The sequence below is a fragment of the Diachasma alloeum genome, unplaced genomic scaffold, assembly GCF_001412515.2.
Source record: "Diachasma alloeum isolate Michigan unplaced genomic scaffold, Dall2.0 Dall_scaffold_00532, whole genome shotgun sequence".
In the NCBI taxonomy this organism is placed as follows: domain Eukaryota; kingdom Metazoa; phylum Arthropoda; class Insecta; order Hymenoptera; family Braconidae; genus Diachasma; species Diachasma alloeum.
The window spans coordinates 216,173-229,807 of NW_021680664.1; the positions used below are offsets into that span (position 1 = coordinate 216,173).

The following is a 13,635-nucleotide window of genomic DNA, read 5'->3' on the forward strand; positions in this document are numbered from 1 at the left end:
ACGATTACACCCTTAATATTTTACCCTCAAGTTTCCACCCTTACCATTCAACCCTCAGAATGTCAGTCTTATGATTTTTTCGCCCCTTTCCATTATTGCGATTTGACCCTTACAATTTTACTCTTCAGATTTTACCCTTATGATTCCACCCCTATGATTCCATTCTCATCATCTCACCCTTACGACTTAACCCTTACAGTTACACCAACGGCTGGAGCCCAATGACCAAGCTCCGGGCCACCGCTGGCTGAGGCTTGGTTATCGAGCTCCGGCATGCCAGTGTCCGGCCAAGGCTGGGCCAGATCTGTCAACCAAGGCTCGGTTACCTGCCCTTCTCCCGAGACTCAAGCCCTGGTCCCCAGGGATGGCCGAACCTCGGTCCAAGCCTGGGCGCCCAGGCTTGGCAAGCCCAGGCTTGTGCCAGGCTTGGCCCGTTTCTCCAACACTGGCATTTCGTACGTGGGATATGCGTTAAGTGAAATTTTACGCACGCTCAGCGTGATAAGTAAAAGTAAAAGTGTTCATGACTCGTGAGAAGTGTTCTTTGACTAGCCTTCGGCGAACGCTACCCACCTCCCACGAATCAAAAAACACTTTTTCGTCATTGAGGTCCGATAAGTGGCAATTACGGGTTTATTTTCGGGCCGATAGATGGCGATTATCGGTACTGTCCCGTTAAATGAGGACTAGTCCCGGTAAATTCACTGACCAGGCCTAGTCCCGATAAAGCCGCTGCATGAAGTGAGCCGATTTGGTTATCGCTCATGAGACTGCATGTACCCAAGGAGCACGATTTCGATATCGAAATTGTGCTCCTTGAGTACAGTGCAGTAAGATGTACAGCGCCACTGCCGATCTAGCCAGTAATATGCCCTACTACTATTGCAAACCATCTTGTTGATATCGGTCGTTCTGCATTGGAAAATTTTGTTTAACAGAAATTGAATGTTAATTCGACGAAAATGCAAGATTATGTGCCAGACAGTGATGAGAGTGATACGGATGTATTTTTTTCCGCTGTTTCATTTTTTCATGGATTACTTCAATTAATTTTTTTCTCATCTCTTAATTTGTTTCTATTGTTTTTGTTTATTTTTCCAGAGGGGCGGCTCCGCCCCCCCCTCCCAGGGGCTGCGTCCCCTGGACCCCGCTCTTACGCCCCCGCCAGACCCCCTTTTCGGGCCTTCATGACAAAAAATAGTATATGTCATTCGGCCGATAGCGTTGGTTTGCGAGTCGTGTAAGTTTGCAGCACTCCTCACAAACCTCCGCTTATCGGCCTTATCACATAAGATACTATTACGGACTCGTATCGAAATATACTATTTTTATAGGAGATCTATTAAATTTGATGAATTTTTTCATGGATATAGACTTGAATAAACTCTATCGATTGACATCAATAAAAATTCAATCTTTCATAAGGAATCGAAAATGATATACTTCATCACTTGTGTCTAAAATGAAATTTTGCGCAGGCTTCGTGTGCGCAAAATCTCACTGTCCACACATTGTGATGAAACATCGGGATCGATACTCGTGAGAAAAATGTTCTTAGATCCTTAAGCCAAAAAGCATTTTTACACACTCGTATTGAAATATAAATACTATTGTGTTACTAGCGTGTATAGTTCAACTTTTTCGTACGCACCTGTAACACATGCTATTTGTTGTGATACCTGCCGTGTTTAATGTTCGAACAGTAAAAAAATTGTTGTTGTGCACGAGTGCGTAAACTTCAGTAGCGAGGTAGTGTAGTACATTTCGATACGAGTGCGTAAAAGTATTTTTTGATTTGTGGCAGGGGTGTAGCGCTCTCTGAAGGCGAGTGCTACCCTCCCAAGCGTCAAAGAACATTTTTTCATGAGTGACAAACCCTATTACGAACCCTATTTTTCATCACCATATCTGACCATATGATGATTTGAAAGAACGAAATAAACCACAAACATCCTCATGACATTTCAATTAATTTTATAACTTTGACATGAATAGAGGAGAAGAGAATAGTAACATCAGAATTTCAAAGAAGAGAGAATCCATTCGGAAGCAAATTGCTAATTTATTAACAACAATAACTATATTTATTTACAAAACCTTCAATTATCTACGTGTTTCAATGAATATTTCTCAATTTACGAGAGGTAATGGAATTTTTCTGAGAACCTACGCACGAAAATTTAATAGAAAAATCTAGTGAATGCACTAGACAATTCTATTAGATTTCTATTCCACTTTTTATTCATTCTTGGCCGATTCTATTGAAATGTTCAATAACAAATATTATATAGAAAATGTCATCAGAATTCGATTGTCCTATACAACTTATTTTATTGAGATATTTTCTACAGAATTTCCTGAGTTCAAATTTCCTATTTTTTTGGTCAAATTTTTTTGATGACAGTAAAAAAAATAGAATGAAAAAAAACTTCGAATATTTCAATAGAATCGGTCGAAAATTAATAGCAAATTCAATAGAAATCCAATACCCCGAGTAGAAATTTCGTCGGCAGCCCCCAACGTGCATTGGGAACCTTGAGTTTGTTGCGGGTTACTGACTCGTAGGTTGTACCTGGCGTATAACCCGTAGGTTCCAAACGCAACAATACTCGTAGGGACGATTATTGTCGGTTACAGATGAGTTCACCACCGATCACTAACTCACGTATCTCAATCCGTTTGTAACTATTTGTCCCTTGTAAAGTGTTAACGGCATTCAATTATCCAAGTCCAGCCGGGCATAACTGGTCGAGAACTCATCAGTACACTGAAATGAAGATCAAAAATAAGGATCAGAAATAAACGTCAGAAATAAGGGTCACAAGAGTCAGGAATAAGGATCAGGAATTAGTGTCGAAAATAAGGGTCATGAGGGTCATAAATGGGAATAAACAATAGACGTCAGAAATAAGGGTCACAAGAGTCAGGAATAAGGATCAGGAATTAGTGTCGAAAATAAGGGTCATGAGGGTCATAAATGGGAATAAACAATAGACGTCAGAAATAAGGGTCACAAGAGTCAGGAATAAGGATCAGGAATTAGTGTCGAAAATAAGGGTCATGAGGGTCATAAATGGGAATAAACAATAGACGTCAGAAATAAGGGTCACAAGAGTCAGGAATAAGGATCAGGAATTAGTGTCGAAAATAAGGGTCATGAGGGTCATAAATGGGAATAAACAATAGACGTCAGAAATAAGGGTCACGCTGGTCAGAAATGAGAGCCAAAAATACACCTCAGAAATAAGGGCCACGAGGGTCAGAATGGAAAGTCAAAATTGAGGGTCTCAAGGGTCAGGAATAAGGTTCATTAATAAGGGCCAGCAATAATGGTCAGAAATAAAGGTAAAAATAAGGGTCAGAATTAAGGTTTAGGCATAATAATCATAAGTCAATCGTCAGAGAATACGAATCCTCGCCTTATCTGGCATATCGGAATGTTATATTCCCAAGAATTACAGGATAGTGGACTTGGACTTTAGCACAGCAGACGATCATCAAAGTTAAGTAACATTGAGTACGGTTCGGAATTGGATGGGTGACCACTCACCGAAAATGTGATTTTTTTTTTCTTTTTCTACGTATATAAATCCATTCTTATCATTGGGCATGCTTTTCCAAGGCAATTAATGAGTTATTCATCATTGACAAATTGTTAATAATAATTAGATGAATAAATAATCATGCGGGTTTTTGATGGGTTACAATCTACGTGTAACTTTACGAGGTAACTGCGTGACGTTTCCGTGAGTTCCTCGTAGGTTGAAACCTATGTGGAACCGGTGACCATGCCGGTTGCAACTGATAGGTAACTGATGATAAAGCGACGAAATTTCTACTCGGGATAATTCCGGCATTTTTTATCGTGCACAAGTTTCACTGAAATTTCAGGAAATCGTGCCATTGAAAAATGAAATATTCCATTGATTTTCTGTTCAAATGATCTGGAAATCAATAAAATACTTGATGTTTTAGGTCAATTATTCTGTGAAAATTCAGAAAGATCAGGAAATTTCTGGGAAAAATGAAAAAATTCGTGGCATTTTATTTCTAAACATTCATGTTCCATTGAAAAATCAATTAAGTTATGAAATTTCCATCTCACTGTCACTGAAAACTCATGAATTTCCATGAATTCTACCCAAAACTTGAAATTTCATAAGTACTTTTTCCCTAAATTCGATTCAATGTCACTCATGAGATTGACTATAATATTTTCCATGATATTTCCAAAAATTTCTAACAGTGTATTGTGGGAAGGTTCAATTCACTAATAAATGCGATTCAGTGAACTAATCACGTTATATTTGAAAGACGTTAGAAATACATACAAAAGCAAAGATCGATATGGTTCAGATTGAAAAAATTATTGAAATAAATCATTTGTACAACATCAAATGGCACTCACTTTTCGACTAATTTTTAAAAATCATTGATAATGTACAAAAAATATAAAAGCTTGCGATATCACGCCCTCTACGATCCAGAAATATATCCATGTAATTTTGTCGAATGTTACAGCATAAATCCTGAAAAAATAAAAAAAAAGAGAAGAAGTTAGGAATTTTCATTAAAATGACACTCGAACTTGACAACGTTGAGAGAGAAGGTTAGGGAGGGGCGTCGCCTTACCACGCAATTTAAATGTTCAAAGCTATTCTCTGCTAACTCTCAGACGATACTATTTCATTTTTTTTGCCACTTTTATTTACAGAAAAAGTAAAACAGTCCATAAAATCTTAGAAAACAAAAATTAAATCAATAAACTAATTGACTTTTTTTACTAAACAAACAAAAAAGAATTATGCATCATGAATTATTATCCTATTTGTCCAACTTTTAAACAAAACGAATTATGCATTATGAATTATTGTTATTTGTCCAACTTTTTGAATCACCCGTGTGGAAATCTTTCCGGTCAATCCCCGCTTGCTATACAGTCAAGTTGGGGCTCAGCGATCGGTTCGAGCGCGTATCTCCGGTAGTTTCATCTTTCTTAGAAGAACTATGCAAATCATCAAATGCAATATTTTCTATTTCATTGGCAAAAAATTTCGTGAATTTTCCATGTTTCAATATCCTTATTTTTACGATAAATTCAATTGATTATGTTTCTCACTCAGATTTCAGCAAATCAAAGCGCAGTATTTGAGGATGTCAAACAGTTTCATTTCGGAAATTTCTAATAAATTTCCGACGGAAATTCACTAGTAGCTATTCAAATGTTTCTCATCTTTCAACGCATTTCACGTTTAATATTCTGTGTGACAGATAAACAAAAAAGTGGGTTGTAAATGTATGGCTGTGTAAATGTATCCGGATGCTGTTCAATGCACTCTGCTTGACCGAAATCTGAGTGGAAAAATAATCCGTCAAATACCACTCGTGCTTCCAAATTAATCGGNCATTCTTATCATTGGGCATGCTTTTCCAAGGCAATTAATGAGTTATTCATCATTGACAAATTGTTAATAATAATTAGATGAATAAATAATCATGCGGGTTTTTGATGGGTTACAATCTACGTGTAACTTTACGAGGTAACTGCGTGACGTTTCCGTGAGTTCCTCGTAGGTTGAAACCTATGTGGAACCGGTGACCATGCCGGTTGCAACTGATAGGTAACTGATGATAAAGCGACGAAATTTCTACTCGGGATAATTCCGGCATTTTTTATCGTGCACAAGTTTCACTGAAATTTCAGGAAANGATATTTTCCTCAAGCTTCCCTGCCTAGGACCGAGTGTGTCAAATTTTGCAGGTTTAAAATCCCGATTGCGAAGCACGAGTTCCTAGGTAACGAAGCTATCGGAAAATATCCGATAATTTTGAAGCACTAGTGGTATTACTACTGACAATTTCCATGGATTTTTCCATGAAAATCCTAAATTTTCAGAGACAAAAATTCTCTGAAATTTCAGTGAAACTGTCGCTTGATATTTCAAGACTAAAATCCGAAAAATTCACTGAAAAATTTTCAACAGTGTATTGAAAGGGTGAAAAACTAAATTTTTCATATTTTCAAACGGAAAAAAAATGTTTGCACCCCAAATACTCCGATCAACCAAAAGTTTGTTATCGGAAATTATCTCACGATACTGCCTTTACTCCTTTGAACAGTCGGCAAACCTCTGGGGATGTCTCCGGAAATGAGAATAAAATATCCCGGATTCCGGAATATAATATACCGGATTCCGGAATATTATATACCCGATTCGAGAATTTTTTTCTTTCCATGCTGGGTAACGCTAAATCCTAACAGACTTCGATGCCTGATGCCCGCTTACGCTATGTTCTTTCTAAGCATAAAGAAAGGATTGTTCATAAAAAACATAAATTTTGTGACTTCCATTTCTTTACACATAATAAATAAAATAATTTCCATTAGAAGGATGGTGGAGGAGTTAGTACAACTTACGCTGATAACCCGTATCATCATAAAGACATACCCTCTGGGGATAGCCATATCCATAAATTATAATTTCCGTTAAATTCTTAAGTAGTCAATTAGTTAATATCACTCTTGAATTTTAATTATTGAAATAATCATCAACTTAAATATTCCAATTGCGAATTGTGTATTAATCAGTAATTATGTTAGGAAGATTGACGATTAGTTGGATAATCGGGAATCTCTTATAAAATATTGAGTATTAGTTACCTAATAAAAAATTTACAGATCAATATTATTAAATATTTATTTCACCAATCAATTGGAAATGTAGATTATCAATCATTTTAGTATTTTTAAATTTCGATTAACACATTTAAATGTTGATCAATGTTAACAGGAAATTCTTTCAATATTGAAGAATCGGAAGATTGATGGCCACCCCTGTTTGCAATAAAAATTGCAAAATAAAAAAATCGGTCAAATGCAAGGCTTCCATCGGGAAGCAAAAACATCGAAGGTTGACCGCAATTCATTTTTATTTATTTATTCTTGCAGCCGGCGAGCTACGGTAAAAAGAGCAATACATGGTACACACCACCAGGAGGTACCGGTGGAGCAGCGAGTAGAACTGGCGGTGTGGGTAACTGGCAGAGTAGACCATCAGCGGTAGCGAGTCTGAGCAGGAAGGCTTCAATCACTGACGAGGCACCCCCACCAGGCGGTGGTAAGCCCTCCTCCGGTCGGGTCATCAGGATCGTCAACAACCTAGATCATACTGTCCAGGTTGGTGTCCCTATCCCCTCTACCCACTTTAATTCACCATAATCGATCAATTTTATCGATCCCTCGACCATTTTANATACCCGATTCGAGAATTTTTTTCTTTCCATGCTGGGTAACGCTAAATCCTAACAGACTTCGATGCCTGATGCCCGCTTACGCTATGTTCTTTCTAAGCATAAAGAAAGGATTGTTCATAAAAAACATAAATTTTGTGACTTCCATTTCTTTACACATAATAAATAAAATAATTTCCATTAGAAGGATGGTGGAGGAGTTAGTACAACTTACGCTGATAACCCGTATCATCATAAAGACATACCCTCTGGGGATAGCCATATCCATAAATTATAATTTCCGTTAAATTCTTAAGTAGTCAATTAGTTAATATCACTCTTGAATTTTAATTATTGAAATAATCATCAACTTAAATATTCCAATTGCGAATTGTGTATTAATCAGTAATTATGTTAGGAAGATTGACGATTAGTTGGATAATCGGGAATCTCTTATAAAATATTGAGTATTAGTTACCTAATAAAAAATTTACAGATCAATATTATTAAATATTTATTTCACCAATCAATTGGAAATGTAGATTATCAATCATTTTAGTATTTTTAAATTTCGATTAACACATTTAAATGTTGATCAATGTTAACAGGAAATTCTTTCAATATTGAAGAATCGGAAGATTGATGGCCACCCCTGTTTGCAATAAAAATTGCAAAATAAAAAAATCGGTCAAATGCAAGGCTTCCATCGGGAAGCAAAAACATCGAAGGTTGACCGCAATTCATTTTTATTTATTTATTCTTGCAGCCGGCGAGCTACGGTAAAAAGAGCAATACATGGTACACACCACCAGGAGGTACCGGTGGAGCAGCGAGTAGAACTGGCGGTGTGGGTAACTGGCAGAGTAGACCATCAGCGGTAGCGAGTCTGAGCAGGAAGGCTTCAATCACTGACGAGGCACCCCCACCAGGCGGTGGTAAGCCCTCCTCCGGTCGGGTCATCAGGATCGTCAACAACCTAGATCATACTGTCCAGGTTGGTGTCCCTATCCCCTCTACCCACTTTAATTCACCATAATCGATCAATTTTATCGATCCCTCGACCATTTTACTAATAATTTTCGCAGTGCCGTGTACTCCTCAATCTGCGCACATCGCAGCCGTTCGAGGAAGTACTGGAGGACCTCGGTCAGGTGTTGAAGATGAACGGGGCCAAGAGAATGTTCACAGTATCGGGGCAGGAGGTCAGTTAGTTTATTCTCTTAGGATCGTATGTGTAGCCCCTCCCCTATCCTTCTCCTCCCGCGCACACTTCTGTTACTCAACTGCTTACGTATCAGTGCCACGTCGCAGTGGAGGAAGTCCGCGAGTAGTCGGAAAACACTCCCAATGCGTCACTGTCAATAACCGGGACGACTGGAGTCGAACGGGCTAATCTGTTTTCGGATTTGGTAATGGAGTTGCGGAATGTTCGGAGATAAGTCAATCAGACTCGGATTTTAGTTCTGCTGAATATGCCGGAAATGCGGGAATCCCTTCGAAACAACCCGGGGACGAAAAGTCAAACGAACCAAGATTGGGCTAGTACTGGCAGTCGAGCTGCCGAGTCTTGGGTGTCGATTCTTAATCGGCCTTGGCCCAGCCTCGGCTAGCTATTGGTTTGATAACGTTGGGTCTGTATTGGTTGCTTTTGAGATATTGACCAATATAGCTTTATACAAAAAGTTGAATATCTCTGGAACTACTGGACCGATATCGCTCAGCCAAAATACCAACCTTTGGTATTATGGGAGCTACAATGATACCAAATTTCAACCTTCTATCTCAATTTCTTGTCGAGTTATCGCGCGTACAAAGAATTTAGGGAAAAAATGGAAAATACGGCAATATCTCGAAAACTTTGTATGAACGGGTATATATATTTTGATTGATCTACATAGAAGACATCGAGACAAGTATTTTGAAAAAAAAAAATGAAATCGGAATAATAGTTTTTGAGATATTGAGCAAGAGTTTTACATAAAAAGTTGAATATCTCCGAAACTACTGGTCCGATTTTATTTATCCAGATTCCCAAACTTTGTTACCATATGACCTAAAATCGTACCAAGTTTCAAGTTTCTATCTCGATTATTTTTCAAGTTATCGTGCGAACAAGAAATTTCTGCAAAAAAAAAGGAAAACAAGAATAAAACTACATCGCTCAGGGTGTAATGGTCTTTTTCAATCCAACTAAATAGCTATCATCATGACAAGTATTTTGAAAAAAAAATCGAATCGGTCGAATGGTTCAGGAGATATCGCAAAGAATTATTTTCAAAGAGTCGCTACCCGGGTAGAAATCACGCCGCTCGAGCTCGGCTCGGAACCCGTATCCCAGCTAGAAATACGCCACTCCGCCCCAGCTTGGGATAAACTCCACGCGCGTCACATGTACCCGAGGTTGAGCCGCGTCACGCGCTCACAGCCCAGCGTTAGACTATTACGCGAAACGCTTCGCCGGGCTTTAGTTGAATGGCCACTGCTCAACCTCAGGGGGCCTATTCTCGAAATATTTCCGTGTACGGAAGTGGCTTCCTAGACGAATTGCGTATAGGAATCATATAGGCGTTCCGTCAACGAAGTCGATTCCGCGCACGGAAATATTTCGAGAATAGGCCCCCAGGTTCATCTCCAATTACTCAATCCCAGTATACTTAACCTCAATAATGATTTGACAGGTCCGATGGCATCGTGATTTGAGCGAAAAAACAATCGAATAAATGTGAAGATGGCATGCTTTTTCAGATGAACAATCACAAGCTCATCAGAAATAACGTGATATTAACTAATCGAATGGGATTAATCTGAAAATACAAGGTAGAACAATTCACTGAAACGTAGTCAAAACTTTCTTTTTTCTCGCGAATACAACAAACAAAATCAAGAAAAATAATCACTTGAAAAACGTTAACGAACCTTTATTATTAATTATCAACGCTACAGGAGAGGATATTCTTCATTTTTCGATAGGCCTACGAGTTCTAAGAATATTCTACGATTTATTAGGGAAATGTTGAATACAGGTATGCCAAAATAACACGCATGAAAAAATTCAACAGAAAAACCTAGCGCTTTCTATTAAATTTCTATTGGAATTCTATGAGAATTCTCTGGAAGTTCTATTAGAATTCTATTCGTTTCTTGCGCCGATTCTATAGGAGATTATGCAACTTCATAGAGTCTTTTTGTTAAGGTAAAATTTGGTGCAAGAAAGTAAATAGGTTTTTATGTTCCTATAGATTTTCTGAGGCGTAAGATTTCTAAGTTTTTTTCCGCTCGGTTTTTCTTGATTTTCCAAAGTATTCAAATTTTAAATCGATTTTCTAAAAATGCATAAATATCATTCTATTCCACCCTCCACTCGAAACGACACGACTCAATCGCAGCTGAGTTCTAAGCGTTGAGCCACAGCTCAAACTCAAGTGCCGGGTTATGCCGTCTGATGAGCGTTCGACTGTGAGCCGGTATGGAGCGGCGTGTCGCGGCGTGAACTCGGGTCAAGCGGCAAGCCGAGGCTGAACTCGCGCTCACCCGAGTTGCGGCTGAATCCCCGGTTGAATTTCTACCCGGGTATATCTCAGAAACTGCTCAACCGATTGAGCTGAAATTTAGCAGCAATTTTAGTCTCAGTAGTACCAATTAGCAGCCAGAATTTCAGCATCTTTGTCTCAACTATTCTCGAGTTATGGGTACACGGAGAGAAATATTCAAGAAAAATTACGGAACATTTCACGTAATCCGCAAGCGAGAATCGTTTTCAGTGAATTTCTATAGGAATATAAGAGAATAAATCTGAAACGTTCAGTAAATTTTTGGGTCTGTCACCGAAAAAATACGAAAAANAAAAGTTCCGGAAAAATTACGGAACGTGTTGTTAAAATCTCCCCCTCACGGGGGGTAGCCGTGAGGCGTCGGACGGATGAGTAATTTTTACGGAACAGATCGTAGAATTTACGTGACGATTGACCACTTTTTATTGAATTTTACTTCGCTCCCAGATTATGTTTCGAAACGTAATTTTTACGTCTTTTTTCTGGTAATTTTTATTGAATATTTCTCTCCGTGTACAGTTTTGGACATACGAACACACATGTGTCCACAACTCCACACATACCTACACACATACAGACATTTTTTAAAAATATCATTTCTTCACGTTTCATGACATTTCTAGGCATTTTCACCCAAAATCAATAAATCGAAAAAAATCACGATTACAAAGCTTGCTCGGAAGCAAAAAGGACTACATGCATATATACACACATACAGTCGAGCACTAAACTCCGTGAAAAGCCTGAATTTGCATTCTATGTATTCGGTTTACGAACTTCGGTGCTCGACTGTACATACATACAGACGACATCTAAAAATCGCACATTCGGATTTGGGACTATATTTAGTCACCCTAACATAACAAATTGGAAACTGAAAATTGAGCGATTATCAATCTTCCATTCGGAAGCAAAAATATTCTTCGTGCAAAAACTAAAAGAGTTGCAGACCTCTCGAGCATCGTTTTCATATATAAAATCAGTATGAATAATGTTTTTCATAAATATGCATGCGGCCCTCGACTTGGGTATGAATTTTACTCTAAAAGCGAGAGAGTGAGAGAGAAAAAATACAGAGCGGGTGAAGGGGGTAGATTGTTAGCAGAAAAGCAGAACCGGGGCGTGACAAACGGGGTCGCGACTACGAGATGGAATAAGGTCGTGGCCTGGCAAAAGGCGTACGAACTGCTCTTAATCCTACGCTCGCGAAAATGGTATAGATTTAACATCTATTATAAGTTGCAATGTTTAACGATAACATTTCGCACGAATGCATACCCGAGGGAATAATAATCTGTAAGGACATAATTGTGAGTGAATTGTGACATGAGGCGGGAGCAGTAAAGTTGCGGCTTGATATGATAAAGAGAAAAGGGTATGGTTCTAATTGTGGTAATTGTGGTTTATCAGGACGAATTACTGCAGTTTTGTGAATATGGAGAATTTTAGCATGATTTATCGCGGAAAAAAGCACCCAATAGAAAAATAATAGTGGGTAAGTCCCAGTAATTTTCGAATAATTTTTTTTCTCCCCGTTTTATTCATCGTAGGCGTTTAATGCTCGTTTGGTCCTCGAAACACGCAAATTCTACATCAACTTACGTTTCCTTATGTTCAGAGGATGTTTGTCGAAGACACGGGAATAGCGAAATGTGATTATTCCCACGTGTCGCCCACACAATTGGATCTTCGATGATTTTTTTTTCTCAAGGAGGAGTGGAAAGGAGGGACGGAAAGGAGGCCATTGGAAAAAGGTCAGAGATTCATCCCCCTTTTAGGTCACGACCGAATATGAATTACAAATTGGCCAATTTCCACGTGCACGAGCATTGGAAAGTACTCATTCGCTTTTCATGGCATCTGCGGGCTTCAGCTCATGCATATATATCCCTTTAAAATCAGGGGATGATGGATATCGATGATTAGTTTGAATTTCGATCACTAGAAAAAAACGGAATTTCGTGGAAAGTTTAGACGAAATTTCCAGCAGAGCCACATTGACTTCGATTTAGATAGGGGGAGGAGGTAATCATAAAATATAAAATTTCGTTGAAAATTCATATTTGTGGACAACAAGAAGAAGAAAATTTCCCAACTTATTTGAATTTTCAAACTAAGTATAGTGACGCCGCGAGAGACTTTACGAGACATCACGAGACAATACTTTGGAAGGATTATCTCGGTCTCAGTGAATGCGGAAATCTTTGACCTCGTCTGAGTCTCGAAATATGCAGTATCGACTTTTGTCGTGATGACCGCGAGTTAATTTATCTCACCTCGGTTTCCAGTTTTTCGCGTTTTTTATATGTAAAAAATCGAGACTAGAGGAAGCGCGACAAAAACCGAGATTTTACATTAAAAATACGAAAAACTTAAGACCGAGATGAGATACATTGACTCGGAGTCACCATGAGTGGAGTCGATACTGCGTATTTTGAGGCTGAGACGAGACCAAAGATTTCCATGTTCATTGAGACCGAGACCATCTCTCCAAAGTATTGTCTCCTACAGTCTCTCGCGGCTTCACTATCTAAGTATGAATATTCAGTATCAGATTCGACTGGATTTTCAATTGATCGAGGATGCAAGAATATATTGACCTGAATGTTGCTGATTTCTATTGATGTTTGTAAAGTAATTGAAGTAAAATTGACAGTTTCCATTGATTTTTCATTAAATTGTGAAATTTCACCTAGAAATTTTCAACTGTGATAAACATTTCGGGATGAGTGGAAATTATGAGGTTTGATAAGCCTTCATTAGTTGGATTTTTATGTCCTCTTCATGGGAATGAAAACGGTTATCTACACGGAATTAACGTAATAAGACCCGTTTTATTCTATTCGATTTCAAT

The 13,635-nt window shown here is 38.4% G+C and overlaps 1 protein-coding gene across 1 annotated transcript in view; it reads left to right on the top strand.

Moving 5' to 3' along the window:
* Positions 1–13,635, top strand: part of LOC107042854 (echinoderm microtubule-associated protein-like CG42247) — a 98,024-nt gene that overhangs the window by 58,451 nt on the left and 25,938 nt on the right. The window contains exons 3-5 of the mRNA XM_029126449.1: positions 6,950–7,028; positions 8,043–8,224; positions 8,316–8,432. Coding sequence (XP_028982282.1) covers positions 6,950–7,028; positions 8,043–8,224; positions 8,316–8,432 — 378 coding nt within the window. The remainder of the gene's footprint in view (positions 1–6,949; positions 7,029–8,042; positions 8,225–8,315; positions 8,433–13,635) is intronic.